We start from the raw sequence: 20,158 nt of genomic DNA, 5'->3' as shown, positions 1-20,158 counted from the left end.
ATCTTTGAGGTTCAAAACCAAAGCTTAAAATGTAAATTCGTTGAAATCAGAACATGACAAATTTGAATTTGTTCGCAACTTCTTACCATTATTAGGACTATTAAATAAAAATTGGATACTGCTTAAAACTGGTTAGGTCTAGTGTAATATTACTAGAAGATCCTTGGCTAAACGGCTTTTCTAAACTTACCGGAAAATTCATTAATGTTATGCTTGGGTTTACTCTCAAATATGTAAATTAATCTTGCAATAAAACCGCAAAATTGTAGGAGAACAAAATCAATACCCATAGAAAACGTAACGCAATATTAGCTTTCAGAGCATGCCTAGATGAATGACCTCAGTAAATAAGCTTTGCCTATTCGAATTTGCAATAATTGACGTTACTATTGTATATTCTATCTTTCGGGAGTTTGTGGGCACTAATTCGCTTTGTTAAAATTACCTTTTAGTTCAAATTAGAACAGAATGGAAAACATCGATTTTAAACTCAATTCAAATTAAACTTAAGTTGGGTTTGGACTGTTAAAATGTATGCATTCAACTCAAAGAAAACAGCAATATAACCATAAAAAATGCCAAAGACGAATCGCGGTAATTTAATATAAAAAGCTCGGAAAGTTTGTTTGAGGAAGAAGAGTTGCAAACTTGATTTTCCGCTGCAAAAGTTGTTTGCAGCCTAGAGAAGCATCAATTATTTGCAAATTGGTTTCTTTACGCTATGTAACACCGCTTTTCCATCTGGCTGGGGCTTTCCTGCAATTAACGGTTTGGTTAATGGATTGCTTTTTTAAAGGGTTAGTAATTATTATCGATTAATTATTTACACTGCTCTTTAAAAATATTCATGAATGTATATTAGTCTGCTCACTGAAACTTTTAAACTTAAGTGTCCTGTTAGAAAGTTATTTAGTGGCGTAGCTAGTTGCCAAATTAATCGAATGACTTGAAAAACTACTACTACTTTTATATTTGTACATCCAAAAATGATAAAAATTGAAATAGATATACCAGAAAGGACTAAATTACTTGCTTATGATGATCCATTTGGGATAAAAAGATCTCAATAAGCAGCTTTGAAATAAAAGACTGGTAATGGCAAGAAAAATAATGAAAACTTATCCAGAAAACGTAGACAGACAAAATATACAGTTTGAAGCAAAGTACAATATAATAAATAATTCTTACATGTCGTGGAAAGACAGACAATAAGAATATCCCATCTAGAAAAGCTGAATAATGCAGCCGTAACTTTAGTACAAAGGAACTACCTACCAAAGGAGTTAACATGTTTGGATCTGTTGGATTAGAATATGGTTTACAGAAGATTCTCTCTTACAATTTTTTGGCTTTCCCTTGTGACTTAGCATCCATTTAACTTTGCCAGAGCAATACAAAACGAGAATTAGAAAATCTATTACTGACACTTTGCAGGACTAGTCCTAATAAAAATTGCATACAATGTAAACGCTCCGAATGCAAATAAAAGTCCCCATGCCGAATCCTGAGGCCGTTATTCCGCTGGAATTATTCCAATACATGTTTTCTAACTGGAGATGTATATTTCAAGACTGCATCGCTATTGCTCCTCCTGACTTATAGCTTGTTCGGGGAATTTCTCGATACGAACTTTTTTCGTTCGCTTATTGGACGCGCTTCTACTGAAAATTCAGTTTGTTTGGTTTTCTAGAATTAATGGGAATTATTTTAATATAGTCGGCAAAGGTTTTAGGTTCATACCTTGTCAAAAGTCTAGTAAATTTACATTACGAACTCGATGGAAATATCTGGCTGGCGGAAGGAAGTAATTACTCACACCTAGTCTTCTAAAACAATCTATTTTTCATGGACAAAGTGACCAAATTGGGTTTACCATAAATAAATAGTTTATATGGAAACCGACATAGTTTCAGTAAATATGGGACTAAAGTGTGTAAAGTTTCCCTTTTCTTCTGTTTAAATTCGTTGTCAGTAAATCGTCTGTCATTGTTTTGGAATTAATTTTCAATCCAACAAAATATTAACCTCTGGAAAGCAATTTTTATCCCCTTTTGGCCAGTGAATCCAGTTCAAGGAAAAAGCCACTTAGATTACTTTTTTATTTGACTCATATTGTGAGGATTTATCAAGCGCTTAAGCATAAACGTTTTCGACAGATTTTAGTACTTTTCTTTGTAACTGTTCTTCCTATTTTTTAATTATACTTTGAGTTGTTAGGCGAGCGTTTGCACGCGTAATTCTCGGATCTAGTTGTCTGAACCAAAGTCTAGACTGATGTTTAATAATTCGATTTTACTACTTAATCTACTTGTGACTATATTTTCATGCTCAAACCGACTTTACATTAATATTATATAAATTGAACAAAAAGTAGAACTTTGGCTTATATCGCAGATTTATTCTCACAATTAAACAATCTGTTTTTAACAAAACATATCAGTTTGGATCTGCATTTTTCAAGATTAGTGACAATATGTGTAAAAACACATATAAAACCATTTAAATGTAAAGATTGTGGTAAATATTTTAACCTTGTTGATAATTTAAATAGACACATCAGTGAAAAGCAATTTTAATGTAAAGGTAAATGATGCAATTTGTTTTTGGCAAATGACAATCATAATCTTGTAATAAACTTTTAGTAATTTTGAGAATTTTTTTTAATGTAATTTGAATTATTCGTAATGCTTTTGTTGCCTATTTTTAATCTGAAAACTAATAATTCTAAATTTATATTTCAAAATATTGTTTTTGTTTCTAAAAAAGGTATTTAAGTGCAACTTTGCTTATTCTAGTGTGTTCAGGTTAAAAAAAATTTAAAACAATTCATTCACAAAACTGGTTTATCTGACATATAATTTAGTCTGTCATCAAAGTCAACTGTCAAAAGCCACTAAACTGTAAACCTATAAAACACACTTCAAACACAATAATAGTTATTTACATTACTAGTGTGGTATGAGCATTTTTATAGTCACGAGTGGGAAGCATTGCGACGACGAGATCGTAGATCGAGTAGTGATGATCACACGAGTCCATTAATTTGCCATACCACACGAGTGTTGTACAATATTTTATCTACAATTAATACAGAAATTATCAATTTTTAACTCTAACTTTGAGTTACGTAATGAGGGATTTTACAGTCACTAGTGCAATAATGATTGTTTTATTGTACTCTTAGGGTGCTTTACCGCACTAGTGCGATACAATCAATTATTTTAGCACTAGTGACTGTAAAATCCTTCATTACGTAACTCAAAGGAAGCTATGTAATGGATCATTACCGTTCTAGTAGTAGATAAAATTGATTTAAAGTGGTCTAACAGTACTTACACCTCCATGAATCAGGTTTTGACTGTTTGCAATGCAAAACTGGTCTATTTAACATGCAGTCTAATCTGTCATTGAAGTGTCAACTGTCAAAATACTCTTCCCTATACTGTAAAACTATAAAACACACTTAAATCACACTAAGTCGATTTACAATAGTTTTACAGTACTTTACACTTCCACGAATTGAGTTTTGAGTATTTGCAATGCAAAACTTATTTATTTACTACACAAAGTAGTAATTCTGTGCTAAATAAACAATTAAGAGGTAAATAGTCAATTAATCAAACAATAATAACACAATGTGAACTGAAAGGAAGCCATCTTTAAGTATAGCCTCATTATCTGTACCACAAAACCAAAGGTGATCAAATATCACTTGGAGAAAGTATAAAACCTAATCATGAACTTGACTAAACAATATTCAATTCACTATACAGTGATTTCAAATTCAAAAAGTAAATTGAATAAAAGGTTGTTTCAGAATTACCTTCAGAAGGGTAAAATGGCCATCAACCCACTTTGTCTTTTTTAGTCAGGGTTATGAGAAGTAGAAAATGCTAAAAAACCGCTAAATGACCTAAAAGCGAACCAAAATTGGCCTTTCATTGATAAATAGATATTCAACTTCAGATGACAAAGTTTTAATAATAATTCAAGACTGAAGACAAGGAAGAACTAGTAATCACGAATAAACCAAACTTTCTCTTTATAACTTCTACCCTCATTACATTAATAAGATTGCGGTATAACAAGATTTAGAAGATTAGAGTATTTAAAAATTAACCTCACTTTACCAAATATGCAATTTTCGATGTGAAACATAACAGCAAAGCTACTAAAAACATTTTTTCATCAAACGCAGATTGCTGCGTAACATGAACGTGGATGAAACAATAAATTAGTAAACGATAAACATATCCAGTGTAATTGGTGAAGCTGTCGTGTGTGTGTTCTACGCCCGGTTATTTTTTCAATAATTCACTGCCTGTTTATCAATCTGTCCAAGAAAAAACTGCTATTTTATGTACTTTTGCAAAGCAAATTTTTATCCATTTGGAAATTGGTTGATTTTTTGCTCCGTCCAGTATTTCAATTAGAATAACCAAATACTAAGAGTACAAAACATGTGCCCAGAGTATAAATTCCAACTTAGAAGCGTGGAACGTTTTTTGCTTTATTGTAGCACATGTTAGCAAAGCGCTCATTGATTTTTAATTTCCAATTCGTGGGCGCTCGCATATATTTCCAAGGCAAATTGGACTAAATTTTAGCGTTGCTAGTGTTAAAAAAATAAAATGCCAAGTTGGAAATAGATTGCTTTAGGTTTCAATTCCCGTCCGATTACTGCCGTTTCTCAAATTGTGCCAGTTTGGACGTTGCTACTGTTTTTTTTTTAAATTAAATTTCATGCCATTAAAAGAACGCGCAATGTGACTGCGATGCAACATTTGGGAAAATAACCGAGCCAAAGGAAAATATCAAGATTAGAAGGTCGACATCAATTTTAATTTCCTGAGTGTTGGTTATTTATTGCCACCCATTTTTGCGAAGCCATATTTGGGGATGTGCCACCCGGGCGGAAAGATACATCTTCGAAAGAGTTATTGTTTTTTTTTATTCAACTATCCTTGACCTTTGCTACAATCAACTGAATTTAACTTACTAAATTGCTGAAGCAGTGCCTACCATAGCTAATAGCAGAGTAGGAATATTTATAATCATTTTAGAAGTAATTACAATAAAATTTAAAAAAACTGGTGATTTAGTAAATGACAATTATAAGTTTGTAAAAACTTTATTTTTTGTAATTTTGAGAATTATAGCTTTATTTTATATTGGAGCCTTATTTTTTGAGCCATTTAACCTGCTTAGCGTATAAAGTATTTTAATATTATCATTATTAAAGCTTCCAAATTCTAAGCTTAAGCTGTAGACTAGTGACAGCTGTCAAAATGTCAGGACTTTGACAGATATTGTCATTAAGTTAACAGCTGTAAAAATTTTGAAATTATTCGGAATTTTAGTTTTTGCCATAAAACCTGCATAGCGAATAAACTTGTGACACTTACATGGAAATTTCGAATTTCCAGCTCAAGCTGTAGACTAGTGACTGCAGCCAAAACTTTTACAGATGTAGCCATAAACTAGCTTGATAGCTGTCAAAAATTTGAACTTTATCGGGACTGTAGTTTTGGAGATATCAGACAGTAAACCTGACTAGCCTCGAAACTTCTGACACTTACTTGGAAACTTGAGCTTCTAAATTTCTAGCTTAAGCTGCAGACTAGTGCCAAATGCCAACATTTTAACAAATATTGTTATAGGTTAGTTTGACAGCTGTCAAAAATTTGAACTTAATCAGTGCTGGACTTTTAGAGATATCAGCCAGTAAACCTATCTGGTATCTAAAGTGATAGTTGCATGAAAATTACAGCTGTCAAATTTTTGGCAGGTACTGTGAGGTTATGTTAAAAACTGTCAAAATTTTAAACTTAGTCGGAGTCGTACTTTTTGAGGTATCAGCCATAAAACCTGTTTTGTGTCTAAACTTGTGACACTTAATGGAAATTTGAGGTTTCAAATTTTTAGCTTTCCTTGTAGATTAGTAATAGCTGTCAAAATTTTGACAGATATTTTCATAAGCTACCTTGATAGCTGTCAAAACATACTCATGCGAACATAATCGGTGCTGTGTTTTATTTGAGTGATAGCTGTCAAAATGTTGACAGATTTTGTAATAAGCTAGCTTGCCTGGGGCTGTAGAAGATATCAGCCAAAAAACCTGCTTAGTGCCTAACTTTTGAACTTGAGCTTTTAAATTTCTAGCTTAAGCTGCAGAATAGTGACAGGTGTTAAAATTTTGACAAATGTTTTCATAGGCTAGCTTGACAGCTGTCATAAATTTAAACTTAATCGGTGTTGTAGTTTTGGAGATATCAGGCAGTGAACCTGTTTGGTGTCCGAAAATTTAATATTTTCTTGCAGACAGCACTCTCAAAAACTTGAGCACAAGCGGTCAACTAGTTTTGGAGATATTGGCCACTAATCCACTCAGAATTGTTGAGTGGCTTATCCAATTGAGATTCCTAACATATAAATGTTGTTCCCAACTCAGGAAACTGCTTCATATGTCACTTCAGTCCTACTTCCAACACGTCATGTTTTGATGAATGCAAGTATAATAAAACTATTCATAATCAGCATACTACTTAAAAAATTATTAAATATCATTCTTATTTACTAATTAATCTAGCTAAATGATGAACTGAAACTGGATTTAAACCACTAAACGAAACAAAAACATCATTAAACAAATGTTTAATAATTATTATAAAAGCAACTTTTTAGATTAACATAATATTGAGAAACATAATGTATCATAAATTTGGTTATAAAGTAAGGTAAAATTTCCACAATTAACGAAAACGAATAGCCAGATTGAATGAAGAAAAAAGACCGGGTAAAAAACATACTATTCCCCATCTAAAAGTAATGGAAAATAGCGGTGCCAATAACAGAAAAAATACACGATTTGACAAAATATTGTTTGAATTGGTCGGTTCCAGGTCACGACGTTTTCTTTCTAAAGAAATAGCAGAACTGTTAGTAGCATTTAATAAGCTATCACAAAGGAAGTCAGAAGAATTATTGTTATCCAACCATTGATTAATATAATTCCAACTTTGTTCAATGCATAAAACCATAACTTCCAAAGCTTCGTCAAGCAGAGTAAAAACTATATTTTCATCAGTAGATAAGTCCAAAGACTTCAGTTCTTCTATCCAATTATTTATAGTGCTATTGATTCCGATTCTAAATTTACTCACAATTAAATTGCATATAGTACCTTGTATAGTATTCAAAACATCACTTAAGAGATCTTTTTGCAGTATATCGATATCAACATCTCTCCTTGTCCGTACATCAGGTTGTTCAAGTAGCAAACTGTCTAGTTCTTCAACAGGAATTTTAGCAGAAAAAAAAGCAACTCTGAATTGCGGGCTTATCCGAGTAATTTCCTTTTGGAGCATTTTATAAACCATAATCTGCTGTAAGTGATTCTCAGGGTATAACATGCGAGATACATGCTTAGCCCTGTTGGATAGCACGTTTCCATATTCGTCAGCATCTATTTGAATTTTATTTTCTGCAACAACCAAAAGTTTGGATCCCAATCCAGCATTGAGAACATCCAAGACATCAGTGACTTCAGGTTGACTGTTTTTTAGTAGAAGATCAGCCAAAAGGTTGACAGTTTCGTTTGACTGTATTAATATATTTTTGACTGCCACTTGAATTAGCTTGGTAGGCCAAAACGAAGATGCCTTAATGGTTTCAGGGAAAACTATTTCTTTGGTTAATGGAGAGCAGTTTATCTGAGCAAAACTGCTAAGTGTGAACTGAAAATAAATGGTGTTCACTTACTGCTATTAGAATTTATTAAATCCTTAGAACTCACCAAAAAGAAAATAATAAATTTCTTCATCATTTTATACAACCTGAATTATTGGTCTCTTTTCTGCGCCCTAGAATTTGAACAACTATACTAAATCCTAACAAAGCAAACTGTTTTCAAGAACATCTTATCATCTTTACAAATATTTGATAACTTTTGTTAAAGTATTGCATGCAACAATTGCATGCATAAAAGTTACAGTTGGTTTTGTATAAAGTCTAGTTTGTTGAGATCAAAAGATAATTTTAAAAAGGAACGCATATTTGAATAAGATTTTCCGGAGAAATTGAAGATATTCTTCAAAACAAACTTTTGACAATGTTTTAGGATTGCTAGCGTAATGCATATCGAACATATCCGATAGTGGAAACTATCAGAACTGTAATGGATAGTCTAGTAAATTTATTAATTGTCATTTAGTGGATAGGAGGAAGGACATTCAAATCGCATGCGGATGAGTCAAAGATACCAGGAAAAGAAACTAAATACTCTCAATGAGTTTACTTACTGGCAAAAATAATACACTCGTCGAGTAGAGAAGATAACAATGTTATCACTATCTCTATTCACAGCCTTTGTCTGTCCTCCAAGGAATCTGGAGGACGGAACTTGAGAGAAGCTTGTTGTGATAATCGGGACTCTTATGTCTCTCTTTCTACCAATCAGATCAACAACTCCATTTGAAATGTTCCCTAAAATTATTTTTTACCTACTCCTGGGTGCATAGTCTCGAAACGAGGAGAGGGAGTTATCAAGAGAAAGGTGTGGCAGGAACCTGTCATTGTCAATTTTTCTAACACATTCTATCAACACTTGGTAATTCTTTCAAGAATTAGAGTCCTGATCTTTTACTGATTCGAATCACCTGAAATCGGGGTGCGACACATTTAAATTGTGAACCCCTTTTGACCCAACAAGTTAAACGATAAGTGCTTTATTTACTTAAATAAAGGCATTTTTCCGTCTAATCGTGACAGTATGCGTCCGGTTTCACAAAATTGTACAAACGCTTGCGAAATTGCCCTACAACTACAAGTAAATTAATAACAAAATACTAACATACTTTCTACCTTGACTACATCGTTTTGATTACTTTTTTTACATTTTCTTATTTTTTTTATTTATCTATTTCTTTACAATTATTTGTCTGAGTCTTACATCAATTTTTAAGTCTTTTGATGACAATAAACTGTTTCTTATTTAAAATACTAGGCCAAATTTTTTTTACACAGATGGTCAAGTAGCTCTTTAGAACCTGTGTTCTTATAGCAATATTTAAGTACATGTTACATAGGAAGTACTTTTCTAAGGAAGTTAAAAACAGTTCCGACTTTTTCTATGTAGCATCGGATCTCCCTTGAGTAATCCCATTCCTTGTTCAGGCTGCAGCCCAAATACGTTATTGTATTTGCTATTTCCAACTAACTATAAGAATTTTGAATTTCTTGCAGTTAAATCTTATACATGTCACATGCCTCCACCACTCGGTGTATTAATTCCTGTAATCCCTTATCACTATCTGCTGTGAGAACTGTATCGTCCGCATACCTTAAATTATTGATGGTCTCTCTATTGATCTTAATCTCTTAGTCTGTCTTGTTTCCAATTGGTGACAGTATGCATTCATAACGTACTCCTCGATTCACTGTAAATACTTAGAAAGTGTCGTTGTCTATACGCACGCACCCTATTAACGTGTTTGGAGTCTGAAGAGTAATAAAAATCGAAACGTCGGCATATTTCTTGATTAGACAAGTTGTCAGTTATTATCCTTAAGTGTTAATCAAGAACGCGATTGCACCTGTTACTAATCAGTTTAAAATTTATTATCTAAGAGTCATATATTTACATTATAATATTGTAACATGTTTCTTTTACTGCACTAGTAACTATAAGTAATATAAAATTACTACGTTCAGGAAAAAACTGCATCAATAATAATATTGGCGAAACTCACAAACAAACCGGCTAACCATGCAACTGCGAGTTTTGCCACAACGTTTATTAACGGTGCTACCAATGACCAAATAACACCACCCACACCAGTAAACAATGACAAGAAAATATTAGTCTTCTGCGTAATGGATACTTCAACGTCACGACGTTTTCTTTCTGACGTACTTGTATTGTTGTTGAGATAGGATAAAAGAGAATCGCAAACTCCTTCAGAATAATTATCCCACCATTGATCAGTACAGTTCAAGCCTTGTTCAGTGAAAAAAACGACCACTTGCAAGCAACCGGCGAGAACAGAAGAAACTAAATTACTATCAGTAGATATATCCAAGGATTTTAGTTCTTCTATCCAATCTGCTATGGTGCTATCTACTACTTCTGTAATGTACGCCACTAACGTGTTGCATACTGCCTTCTCGACAGAATCTACTAAATCGTCTAAAATGTTTTTTTGCTGTAAGACCAAAGAAACATCTCTCTTTCCTAGTACATGAGCTTGTTTAGGCAGCAAACTTTCAAGTTGCTCAACAGGAACTTTAGCAGAAGAAAATGCATCTTTGAATTGCGGGCTCAACTGAGCAATCTCCTTTTGGAACATTTTATAGGCCACAAGCTGTTGTAATTTATTGTCCGGGTATAACACGCGAGATACATGTTTAGCACTGTTTGATAACGCGTTTTCAAATTCGTCAGCATCTATTTGAATATTATTTTCTGCAACAACCAAAAGGTTGGATCCAACTGCGGCATTGAAAACATCCAAAACATCAGCGACTTCAGGTTGACTATTTTTGAGTAGAAGATCACCCAAATCGTAGGCAACTTGCTTTGATGGTATTAATATATTTTTTACTGCCAGCTGAAGTAGCTTGGGAGGAACTGCGTACAAGAAGGAGGAAGAGTCAATTTTTTCCGACAAAACGATTTCCTTGGTTAGGTGAATGGAGTTTATCTGAGCAAAACTGCTCAGTGTGCACTGAAAATTACTCAAATTGACTTATAACTGCTATTTGTAATTGCAACAACTCACCAAAAATAATAACACAAATTTGGCAACCATTTTACACCACCTGAAGCACTTGGTATAGTTAAGTTGACTAAACTAAATTTTAACAATGGAAAGTATTTTCAAAGACGCCTTATCATTGTTATAAATATTTGACGACTTTTCTTCAAATAAGCCTTGTAAAAACATTTAAACTAATTCATATTTCTAGTACAATGAGGTAGGATTACATTTTTGTCACAATATTTGTATGATTGCAATAATAATTTACTCTTCTGAAAATTTAGTTTTCAAGGATTTCCTGCAAGAACCCTCTTTTTCTATTCCATACCCAACAGGTAGGGTGAGTTTTTTTTAAAACATCTCTTTTAGGTAAATTTTGTAGGATATTCTTACATTTTCTAATATCTTTTAGATGACTTTTTGTTTTGCATACAAACGTGTAAGTACTTAATATTCTTTTTAGATGTGATCTCAACAAGTTGAGACGTACGTTTGTATGTACAAAGAATGTGTTTCTGGACCACTTTGTCACAGAAAATCATCCTTTTCCTCCCTGGTTGATCTAATTATTTGATTAAATGCTGTTATTATGTGAATTAACTTTCACTGATTCATCAATTGCTTAGATAATCATGAAATGTTGAGGTATGAAAAGAAAAACACTTAATTAACTGTTATTCTCAAGCACTGTAATATCAGACAACAAACAAATCAGACATAATTTTTTGAAAATACTATTTGATAACAGATTTGAACCATTTCTTTTTATTGGCAGGTTTTGGTACTCTAATAATGATGATGATAATCTTTGCTGTGTATGTTAAAGATTTTAGTGCTTTATAATTAAAAGTTTTGCGTGCATGTATTGCGAAATAATTGTTGCAATATCATCGTTATTGTTTTAAGTAAAATATCCAATACATAAGCTTGCATTCACATTGACAACAACAATCATACATTTCATGGATTACTTTTTTCAAGTTGTTCCTCAAATTTAAAATATGTTTGCTTAAACTATATTTTCATTATTCTTGCATACTCTTTTTTATGACCTTGTCAACAAAATGTATGATCTGTCTTGTAAAGTAATTTTTTGAGTCAAAATTTGCCAAAAAAAGAGTCTTTCTGACTAATACTTTTAAATTATCTAATGCTCTAAATAAAGCATTCTTTTTAGCATTTTTCTGACTGAAAATAGTAGAAACTTTAAAGCAGTTTAAAATGAACCTACTTTGGCATTCTAATCACACTAGCTTTGTTGACAGAACCAAAAACTGGGTGTACAATACATATACGTGTACAATAATTAGAAAGAAGAGTGTGACAATATATTTGTAACTTCCATAAGATAATAAAAGAAAGTACACTAGTCTCATGATGCCTGGTAAAGATTAACTTGCAATGTTTGTTATTAAGCTTTACAGAAATCTTAACATAATAAGTAACCATAACTTACAACGAATCTAAAATGCAAATTTATTATTAACATGCATGTAGTACAATCATGCCAAGTAGAACTTTTTGCGAAAGTAACTGCACAGCATAAATCCAATTAGCTTTGATAACCGCAATCTAAACTTAGTTTGACAGAACTTTTACCACATAATGGAATATTTGCAATAATCGATTACTCGAAGCTATATCAATTTTCAAAAGAATTTCTTAATTAAAAAAACCTTTTTGTAGGTTTTATTATGTTAATTGTCAAAACTTAGTTTCCATTATGATTGCATAACATCCATCAGTTTTGTTTTATTTGTGGATGCAAAAATGTATTTCAAAAACACTAGTTTTAATTACCAGATGCAAAATATGGTGGTTAGATCGTTTTACACAATGAGTAACTTTTGTCATTGATAAGAACTTGAGAATGACGCAAATTATTTTTAAAATGCCTTTGTTATCTTTCTTGCATGTGGCAGAATATGTAAACATACCTACTGACTCTCTGCAGCGAGTGTAAATTAATGTTTTTTCAAATTGAGATTACTTAATGTTGAGAAATATTATGTAATAACAGTTTTAGACGCATTTGAGTCTTACAATTTTGCGTAATTTGGTGAAAAACATTATATTTTGCCAAATATTTTGCATGAATATGCTATAAAATGATTACACAGATAACTAATCCTAGAATTGTATACATTTACACAGTTGTTAACATTATTAGAACTTGTTGAACATGTTTAGATATTGAGATCCAACTAATAAATATGTTAAAATATATTTATTATAAACTTTTTACTCGGTTTTAAGTTGGTGTATACTTAGTCCACTGAGTGCAGAAAGTAATTTTAACCATTTGTTGTACATTGCAGATTTTCTGTAACTCTAACCGTTACCGCCATATTCGACGATATTTTTTCTTGAAAATTTCATCAATGTTTTTAAAATTCCGTATCTCCGCTGTTTTCGGAGTTGAACATAGAGTGTCCAAAAAATTAAAAGAAAAAACAGTCAAACTTGAAACCAGCTAAAATTAAAATTGTATAAGTCACCTTACCTAGTTAAAACTTCATTGCGGATAATTCCTCACGGGTACAAAACTCTTTTACATGAACGCTAAAAAGGAGAAGCCAAAAGTGAAACAAGGTCTCAGAACACGAACACGCTAATGGTTTTATGACTAAACTTTTAATTGACTTTGTTACGTTTTCAGTCCAATTATTTTTCTGTTGAGCCATCCCACAAAGTTTAGGATAAATTTCCTAACTTAAAATACCTAGTGGAACACAAAATATACGTTCCGGGTCTAGAAAATTGTGGGAACAAAGGAGTAGAAGCTTTGGGTTAAATCGCGTTATTTATGGGAAATAATCGCAAAATTTGCAAGCATTGCTCGGATTAGATGTCTGTGAACGTCATAGAAGTTTGCTAATCTAATCCGCTGATGTTTCCTTAGGGAGCGGCCCTAACTGAATTAATTCGCGCAGTTGTGTTCATTCGAGAATATTACACACGCTCATATTTAAAACAAATTAAACATTCTCAGCTAGATCGGGGATGATTTAATGTATATTTTCGATTATTTGGATAAAAAAAACAGTCAACCCAATATTTTTTTTTTAAATTAACACAGTTTTTTTAAGATCATTTTGGTAATGCCTTTGGTCTCTAAACACTTTTAGAATACACAAAATCTCCTAAACATTCCAAAGATTTGTTTAATATTATCAAAATCATTTAAATACTATTGAAAACCACCCAAAAATTACCAGAGAAATAATAAGTGTCGAAAAACTTGATTTACGAGGCTTTTCAACACCTCACTTTAATTAACTCAATCTTCAAGTTCGTTTACTTCACGTAGAAAGCATTGAAGGGCAGTTATCTAGGTTAATATTTACCTTTACACTAGGGTTATTTATTCGTGTTTCCTATAATAAAATTGTCAACATTAATATGACAAGGTTAGTTCTTGTTAGTTTCTAATTCAAGATATTGTATTAATTAATTATTCAAAAACAGTGAGAATCAACGATAATGATAATTTATAGCAGACTGTTTTTTAACATGTATGTAAGATTGAAGTTCACTTCTCAAAATTGAAATCAAATAATTCAGAAAAACAGAAAAAATATGCATGCAATTTAAATCTTTCTTATGCCCAATATCCTCCTTTCATTTATATTACACAGCGTTACTAAGACAATTTTAAATGCAAATACCTCTTAACTTCAGTTTCAAACAAACTTGCAAATATGCAGATGGAATGTTAATACACTAAATTAAATTCAACTAGCGTAGCTTGAGTACTCAAAAGTATTTAAAATTTTGTTTTTTACAACTCGATTTGCATCAACTTTTGTTGTTGGCACTCAGGTTTTAAAGCCCAATCCGCCAATATTTGCTATTCCCTGCCACGTCTATAATAAAACTTCACCACAACAAAGAATTATTTTTATGATAGGTGTGCTCTTATAGCCCAGGGATGTAAAGGCAGCGGTCGCAATAACAATTTTCAAGAAATAATGTAACCGCATAGAACCAGGACGAGTGGAACATCAGAAATGGCAATCTGGAACAATAAACTCTTTCTGTTTTACCGAATTATTCTACGATGTTAGTATGTAATACACTTTTGTGTCCACTGAAATGAAACCTAATGGCAGCAATAACATTTTTCAAACAATAAAAGTCTCGACTTAATTTACAAAAGGTTTTTGAGGTTAAGAGTTGTTTTACAAACTCGTGATCTACTTGGAATAATTTCCAATTCAAACGAGGGTTTTTTTCATTTTACGAAAAAGTTTACAAAACTTTGTAAATGTAATTTTTACCTTTAACTGAAGGGTGACAACAGGAGAACGGATGATTCAATAGATTGAAACTTTTAATAATAGAATTTTAGAATATATCTTTGTAACAAAAATGAAAACTTTAACAGTGATGTATGTGGGCAAAAGCTTTAATAAGACCTAAGCAAACAGAATTTTAATAAACACATTTAAAAGTTTACCCCCTGGGATATTACGAATTTAAAAATGCTGAGCCAAAGCTTTGCATTCTAATCCATATTCATTCGCATTTAATTACGTTTTTCACGATATAATACAGTTCTTCCATGTTGTTATACAAGCACAAAATACCAACAAATCTACGGTGCTATTTCCTTTCTATGCACATTCAACATCTTGGAGTTTTTAATATTAGAAAACCGGGTCATATACGCTATTAAACAATCTATTGTTTAATAGAGAGTTAATTATAGTGACAGTTTTGTAAAGATTTAAGGGTGAAATCTAAGCAGAGGGGGTTGTTTGTGGTTGGTAAAAAAAACAGCTTTTTTTTTCTTGACAAACCAAAAACTAGAAACAGTGCTGTGATTTTACCACGACGTGCTTTTACAATTCCAAACTTTCCAACTGTTTAAATGTAATATTCAGACTTTTCGCGGTTAAAGATGACATTTTCAGATGAGTTGTTGACAGGTGCCAATACAACTTTACCTTGTTTGACAACTGCAAATTTAAAGTGTCACGGTTACTTTTCAATTTCAGCTTTCCTAACTGTTTAAAACTTTTTTTTCTAGTGCGCTAATGTGATTTTTTTTCTTAAAAATTCAAAAAAATTCGGGGTGTTTTTTTTGATAAATTTGTACGTTTCTTGAAAACTATGACAGGTACGAAAAAAATTAAAGAGGCAAAAAAATTTCTAAATTAAACAGGAAATTTGAATTTGATTGAATAGAAAAATGTCATTGGAGCACTAGAAAAAAAATGGGTGGAATAAGGAAGATGGTCCAAACCTGAAAAAATAACACCATGTGGAGTTTTGCAAAAACAAGATGCATTTTTCAAAAACTGTAAAAACTAAAAAAAACTTTAACACATTATAGTATTTCTAACGAAGTATTTTTGGAATATAGTGTTGCAAAGCGAACTTTTGATTATTAGTTAGGATTTCTTTAGTTATTTGTTGTTACCCCTGTATGTTACGTTGCTTTGTTTACGTTCTACATTCTTTTGTCTGTGTTCTAGAAAATCCTGGCTCCGTTGCTTATATAGAGAGAGATTTATGTTATAGCTTAATGAGTGTGAGAGAGAAAGTCAATTTCATGAATATTTGGGAATTTTCTAGAAACCATGGAAGCCTATATAAGCAGCTGAACCAGGCCTGGTTAGTTAGTTGTTGAGTTGACGGTTGTAGTGAAGTCGAAGTTGTCAGATAACGAGGTTAAGTGTCAGTGTCAGTTTATTGTTTGTAAACAATATACAGTGTTGAACAAGAAGTGTGTTATTAAGGAGTACGACGGTACATTTGGTGTCAGAAGTGGGATAGGAGAATCGAAGAAGAGATCCAGAGGAAGACAGAAGCAGAAGGTGTGTTGAATGCCTGTGAGTACACGACAACAAAGCGCCAAAATGGATGAAGGAATGAAACAACTTATGGAGATGATTCAAGCAATGAAAGCAAGTCAGGACCAAAAGTTCGAAGAAATGAAAGCAAGCCAAATAAGTCAGGAGCAGTTCGAGGAGTTAAAAGCAAGCCAAATAAGTCAAGAGCAGTTCAAAGCAAGCCAAGACCAAATTAAAGACCAGTTTCAACGACAAGATGAAAAATTAGACCGAGTAATAAATGAAATAAAAGGAGAAATGGACAACAGGATGGAAATTTTGGAAGAAAAGGTAAATGAGAGGATAAGCGGTATGGAGGAGACCGTTCAGACCTTGCGAGAGGAATTTGACAAACTACAGGAGAAGTCTTCAAAGCCAACCGTAGTCGCCAGTTCTAGTGTCTGCTCAAATATTAAGCCACCAGTTTTCGACGGTAAGACCTCATGGCAGGTTTACAAAAAACAGTTTGAGGCTGCCGCAGAGGCCAACAATTGGACATCAAGTGACAAAGCCACTGCCTTGGTTTTGTCACTTCGAGAAGAAGCACTGGAGGTTTTGCAGACTTTGGATGAGAGCCAGTACAAAAACTACGACGACCGGAAGAACCCCCAGCCTCTTGTGATAGCTATTCAGAAAAATTGGCGCAACGCTTGCACGTGATCCATGAGGAAGTCCGGCAGAAGTTGAAATTTGCAAGCGACCGACTAAAGACAAGATATGACAAAAGGGCCAACAGCAGCGGATTCCAAGCCGGTGATCAGGTCTGGTTATACAATCCTGCTCGAAAGAAAGGAAAGTCACCGAAGCTACAGAGGTCATGGGAGGGACCCTACGACGTTATAAAGCGTCTGAACGACGTCGTCTACAGAATACAGCGAGGACATCGGGCGAAAATGAAAATAGTTCACCTGGATCGACTTGCACCTTACCGACCACCCAAAGCTGGTGAAGTTGATGATCGGGACGATCAACTCTAGGAGGGGGGGCAGTGTTGCAAAGCGAACTTTTGATTATTAGTTAGGATTTCTTTAGTTATTTGTTGTTACCCCTGTATGTTACGTTGCTTTGTTTACGTTCTACATTCTTTTGTCTGTGTTCTAGAAAATCCTGGCTCCGTTGCTTATATAGAGAGAGATTTATGTTATAGCTTAATGAGTGTGAGAGAGAAAGTCAATTTCATGAATATTTGGGAATTTTCTAGAAACCATGGAAGCCTATATAAGCAGCTGAACCAGGCCTGGTTAGTTAGTTGTTGAGTTGACGGTTGTAGTGAAGTCGAAGTTGTCAGATAACGAGGTTAAGTGTCAGTGTCAGTTTATTGTTTGTAAACAATATACAGTGTTGAACAAGAAGTGTGTTATTAAGGAGTACGACGGTACAATAGGTTATATAGCAAACTAAATGCCAGACCGTTGGAGCAGTTTTGATTTTGATCAATTTTGATCAAATTAATACTCGTTATGTGATATACTGCCCTTTGTCAAAATTGTCGAGGGGCGTAAATATTTTTCAAAAATTACAGTTTTATTTAATTTTCTTGTTCAAGTTGAAAAATAAAATATCTCTTATAAAATTCTGATTTGAAATTTCGTTTACGAGATAATTGACTTATTCAAAAACCCAAATCAACCCAACCCAACTTAAAAATTGTCTTGGAAACGGTGAAAATTCACTTAAGAAACGTAAAAAATGTTTTTGAAGCCACTTTTCATAGTTTCCAGACAAATTGAATGACTTTAGTCTTGAAAATTGATTTAGAAACCAGTAAATGGACTTTGAAACCGTGGAAATTGACTTTAGAGGCATAAAATAGTCTTTGTAACCTGTTTTCATAGTTTTCAAACAAATTGAAATTATTTTTAAGAATTTTTTACTTGAACACCAAAAAGTGAGTGTAAACCATTGAAAAGTGCTATGAGAAGCTTAAAATTTGCATTTGAAAACAAATTTCAATATTTTAGTCTTGAAAATAGTCTTAAATGCAGGATATTTACATGAGGTTCATGAAAATTCAATTGAAGACTAACTTTTCAAGGGTAAAGACGACATTTTCGTTCACATGACTGTTGTTGACAAGTTTAAACTTTACCTTGTTGCCAGCTGATTATAATATTCTGGAAAAACCAGCCATTTAACAAATTTAGAGTAAAACCTTCTTAATTCTACACATTTAACACTGAGATTTAAGTACAGATGTCAGTAGTTCCCCTACTAAATAAACTTAAGCTTATTCTTGTATAATACTTCTAGCTTAGTGATTTAACATGTGCGAAAGATTTTTTCCCATATTCGGAAGTTTTCGCTTAAATCGCTTCACTCCGAAAGGTTTCGATGATATATCCCTTAATAAATCAAGACCCTTTATAAAGATCTAATAAAAGTCACTAATAAATAATAAGAGAATTAACGTTCTTATGGCGGTTTTTGAAACCCTGTTTTCATCTGAATTATAACCATAATATTAGAAGATCATTGGATAAAGTTTGGATCTACATTAATTTAATGAGAACAATATTTCTCTAAAATTTTTATATACTGAAATGATTATGTATTATAGACGGTGGACAAATTTGACGAAAATCCACAAATTATCCTGACATTACACTCTTTCTTAGCTTTGTCGTTGACTGTGAGGTTCTGTTTCATAATTTCTATCAATAAGAGATAATTTACAGAATTCTGCGATGTTTTGTTGTAATAAAATCTTCGAACTGTGCTTTATATCGACTATCCACCGTCAACAATATCAATCTGCTGATTAAATTTTTATAAGGAAAAAATAAATACATAAACATTAGCCCTCTTCCCCAAAGAGTAAACATATCTTAGATACGCATGATTAATGACCGAACCCAAGCCGGGAATATTACTAGAAAGTATCCGTTTTATCCTTCTAACAAGCTCGGCGATCTAATATCTGAATTTGATATCCACTTGCACGACTACGTAATGTTCTACGCCCGGAAAAGGGTAATGTATGATGAACATAATTTCGCCAAGTGAAAACTGCACTTTGCAGTTTGAAATACGGGCTGGCATTTTGCTAGCGAAATTAGGCGAGCGAGAAATTAAGCTCTTGAGGTTAGGGAATTCAATTAAAAATTTTAGACGTCGTAAATTCGTTGTCTGAACGGCGATTTGCATAGTTTTTACAACATTTTGTGATTACCGTGTGAGACTCCCAAAAAAAGGAACGTATGTGGTATCATAAAGGATATAGAAAGCCACAAAAACAGAGTAAGTTTATGTTGATTGAGAATTTCCGTCTTTCGATTTTATGCCTTTCTGCTAAGTAACGTTCGTAAAAATTTAATACACTTTCTGTCATTTGGAGCGCAAAGAATCGTAAATTTTTAAACCCCTTAAACAACCTCGGATGCTTGATTATTTATATGCAAAGCCCTCGTCGTTTCAGCAGTGTAAATTTGTTTTATTGGTATGTTTTTAGGTAAGTTAATTCCCGACTTGCCGAATATACAAACAAACCCTGCATAATCCGATGCCATACTCTTTGATATGCTAGTAAAACCTCGAACCAGTAAAATAACATTGATTTATACAAAG

The 20,158-nt window shown here is 32.8% G+C and overlaps 3 protein-coding genes and 1 long non-coding RNA gene across 6 annotated transcripts in view; 1 reads left to right on the top strand and 3 right to left on the bottom strand.

Annotated features, from left to right (window-relative positions):
- Window positions 1-20,158, top strand: part of Nlg4 (Neuroligin 4) — a 204,534-nt gene that overhangs the window by 96,749 nt on the left and 87,627 nt on the right. The window contains exon 1 of one of the 3 annotated variants that reach the window (XM_081976991.1): window positions 10,973-11,092. The exons of the other annotated variants lie outside the window; for them this stretch is intronic. The gene's annotated coding sequence lies outside the window, so the exon portion shown is untranslated. Of the gene's footprint in view, window positions 1-10,972; window positions 11,093-20,158 lie in introns of those variants that run through there. 3 annotated transcript variants of the gene reach the window in all.
- LOC145728729 (uncharacterized) lies at window positions 1,401-1,955 on the bottom strand. The gene is made up of 2 exons (XR_014178151.1): window positions 1,741-1,955; window positions 1,401-1,686 (listed from the first exon to the last, which is right to left on the bottom strand). It is a non-coding gene; the product is annotated as an uncharacterized LOC145728729 (long non-coding RNA).
- Window positions 6,640-8,184, bottom strand: LOC145727434 (uncharacterized). The gene is made up of 2 exons (XM_081976994.1): window positions 7,796-8,184; window positions 6,640-7,736 (listed from the first exon to the last, which is right to left on the bottom strand). The coding sequence occupies exons 1-2, from the start codon at window positions 7,823-7,825 to the stop codon at window positions 6,753-6,755; spliced, it is 1,014 nt and encodes a 337-aa protein (XP_081833120.1). The 5' UTR covers window positions 7,826-8,184; the 3' UTR covers window positions 6,640-6,752.
- LOC145727433 (uncharacterized) lies at window positions 9,597-10,936 on the bottom strand. The gene is made up of 2 exons (XM_081976992.1): window positions 10,779-10,936; window positions 9,597-10,724 (listed from the first exon to the last, which is right to left on the bottom strand). Exons 1-2 carry the CDS (start codon window positions 10,806-10,808, stop codon window positions 9,708-9,710), a joined length of 1,047 nt encoding a protein of 348 aa, XP_081833118.1. The 5' UTR covers window positions 10,809-10,936; the 3' UTR covers window positions 9,597-9,707.

This window comes from Ips typographus, linkage group LG4 (assembly GCF_016097725.1).
Source record: "Ips typographus isolate SLU linkage group LG4, UJ_Ityp_2.0, whole genome shotgun sequence".
In the NCBI taxonomy this organism is placed as follows: Eukaryota; Metazoa; Arthropoda; class Insecta; order Coleoptera; family Curculionidae; genus Ips; species Ips typographus.
This window is presented reverse-complemented; position numbering and strand designations above follow the sequence as displayed.

Coding starts and splice junctions, on each gene's coding strand:
- LOC145727434 (XM_081976994.1), bottom strand. CDS start 7,825: ATGATGAAGAAATTTATTATTTTCTTTTTG. Junction 7,737..7,795: donor AATTTATTATTTTCTTTTTG/GTGAGTTCTAAG, acceptor ATTTATTTTCAG/TTCACACTTAGCAGTTTTGC.
- LOC145727433 (XM_081976992.1), bottom strand. CDS start 10,808: ATGGTTGCCAAATTTGTGTTATTATTTTTG. Junction 10,725..10,778: donor AATTTGTGTTATTATTTTTG/GTGAGTTGTTGC, acceptor AGTAATTTTCAG/TGCACACTGAGCAGTTTTGC.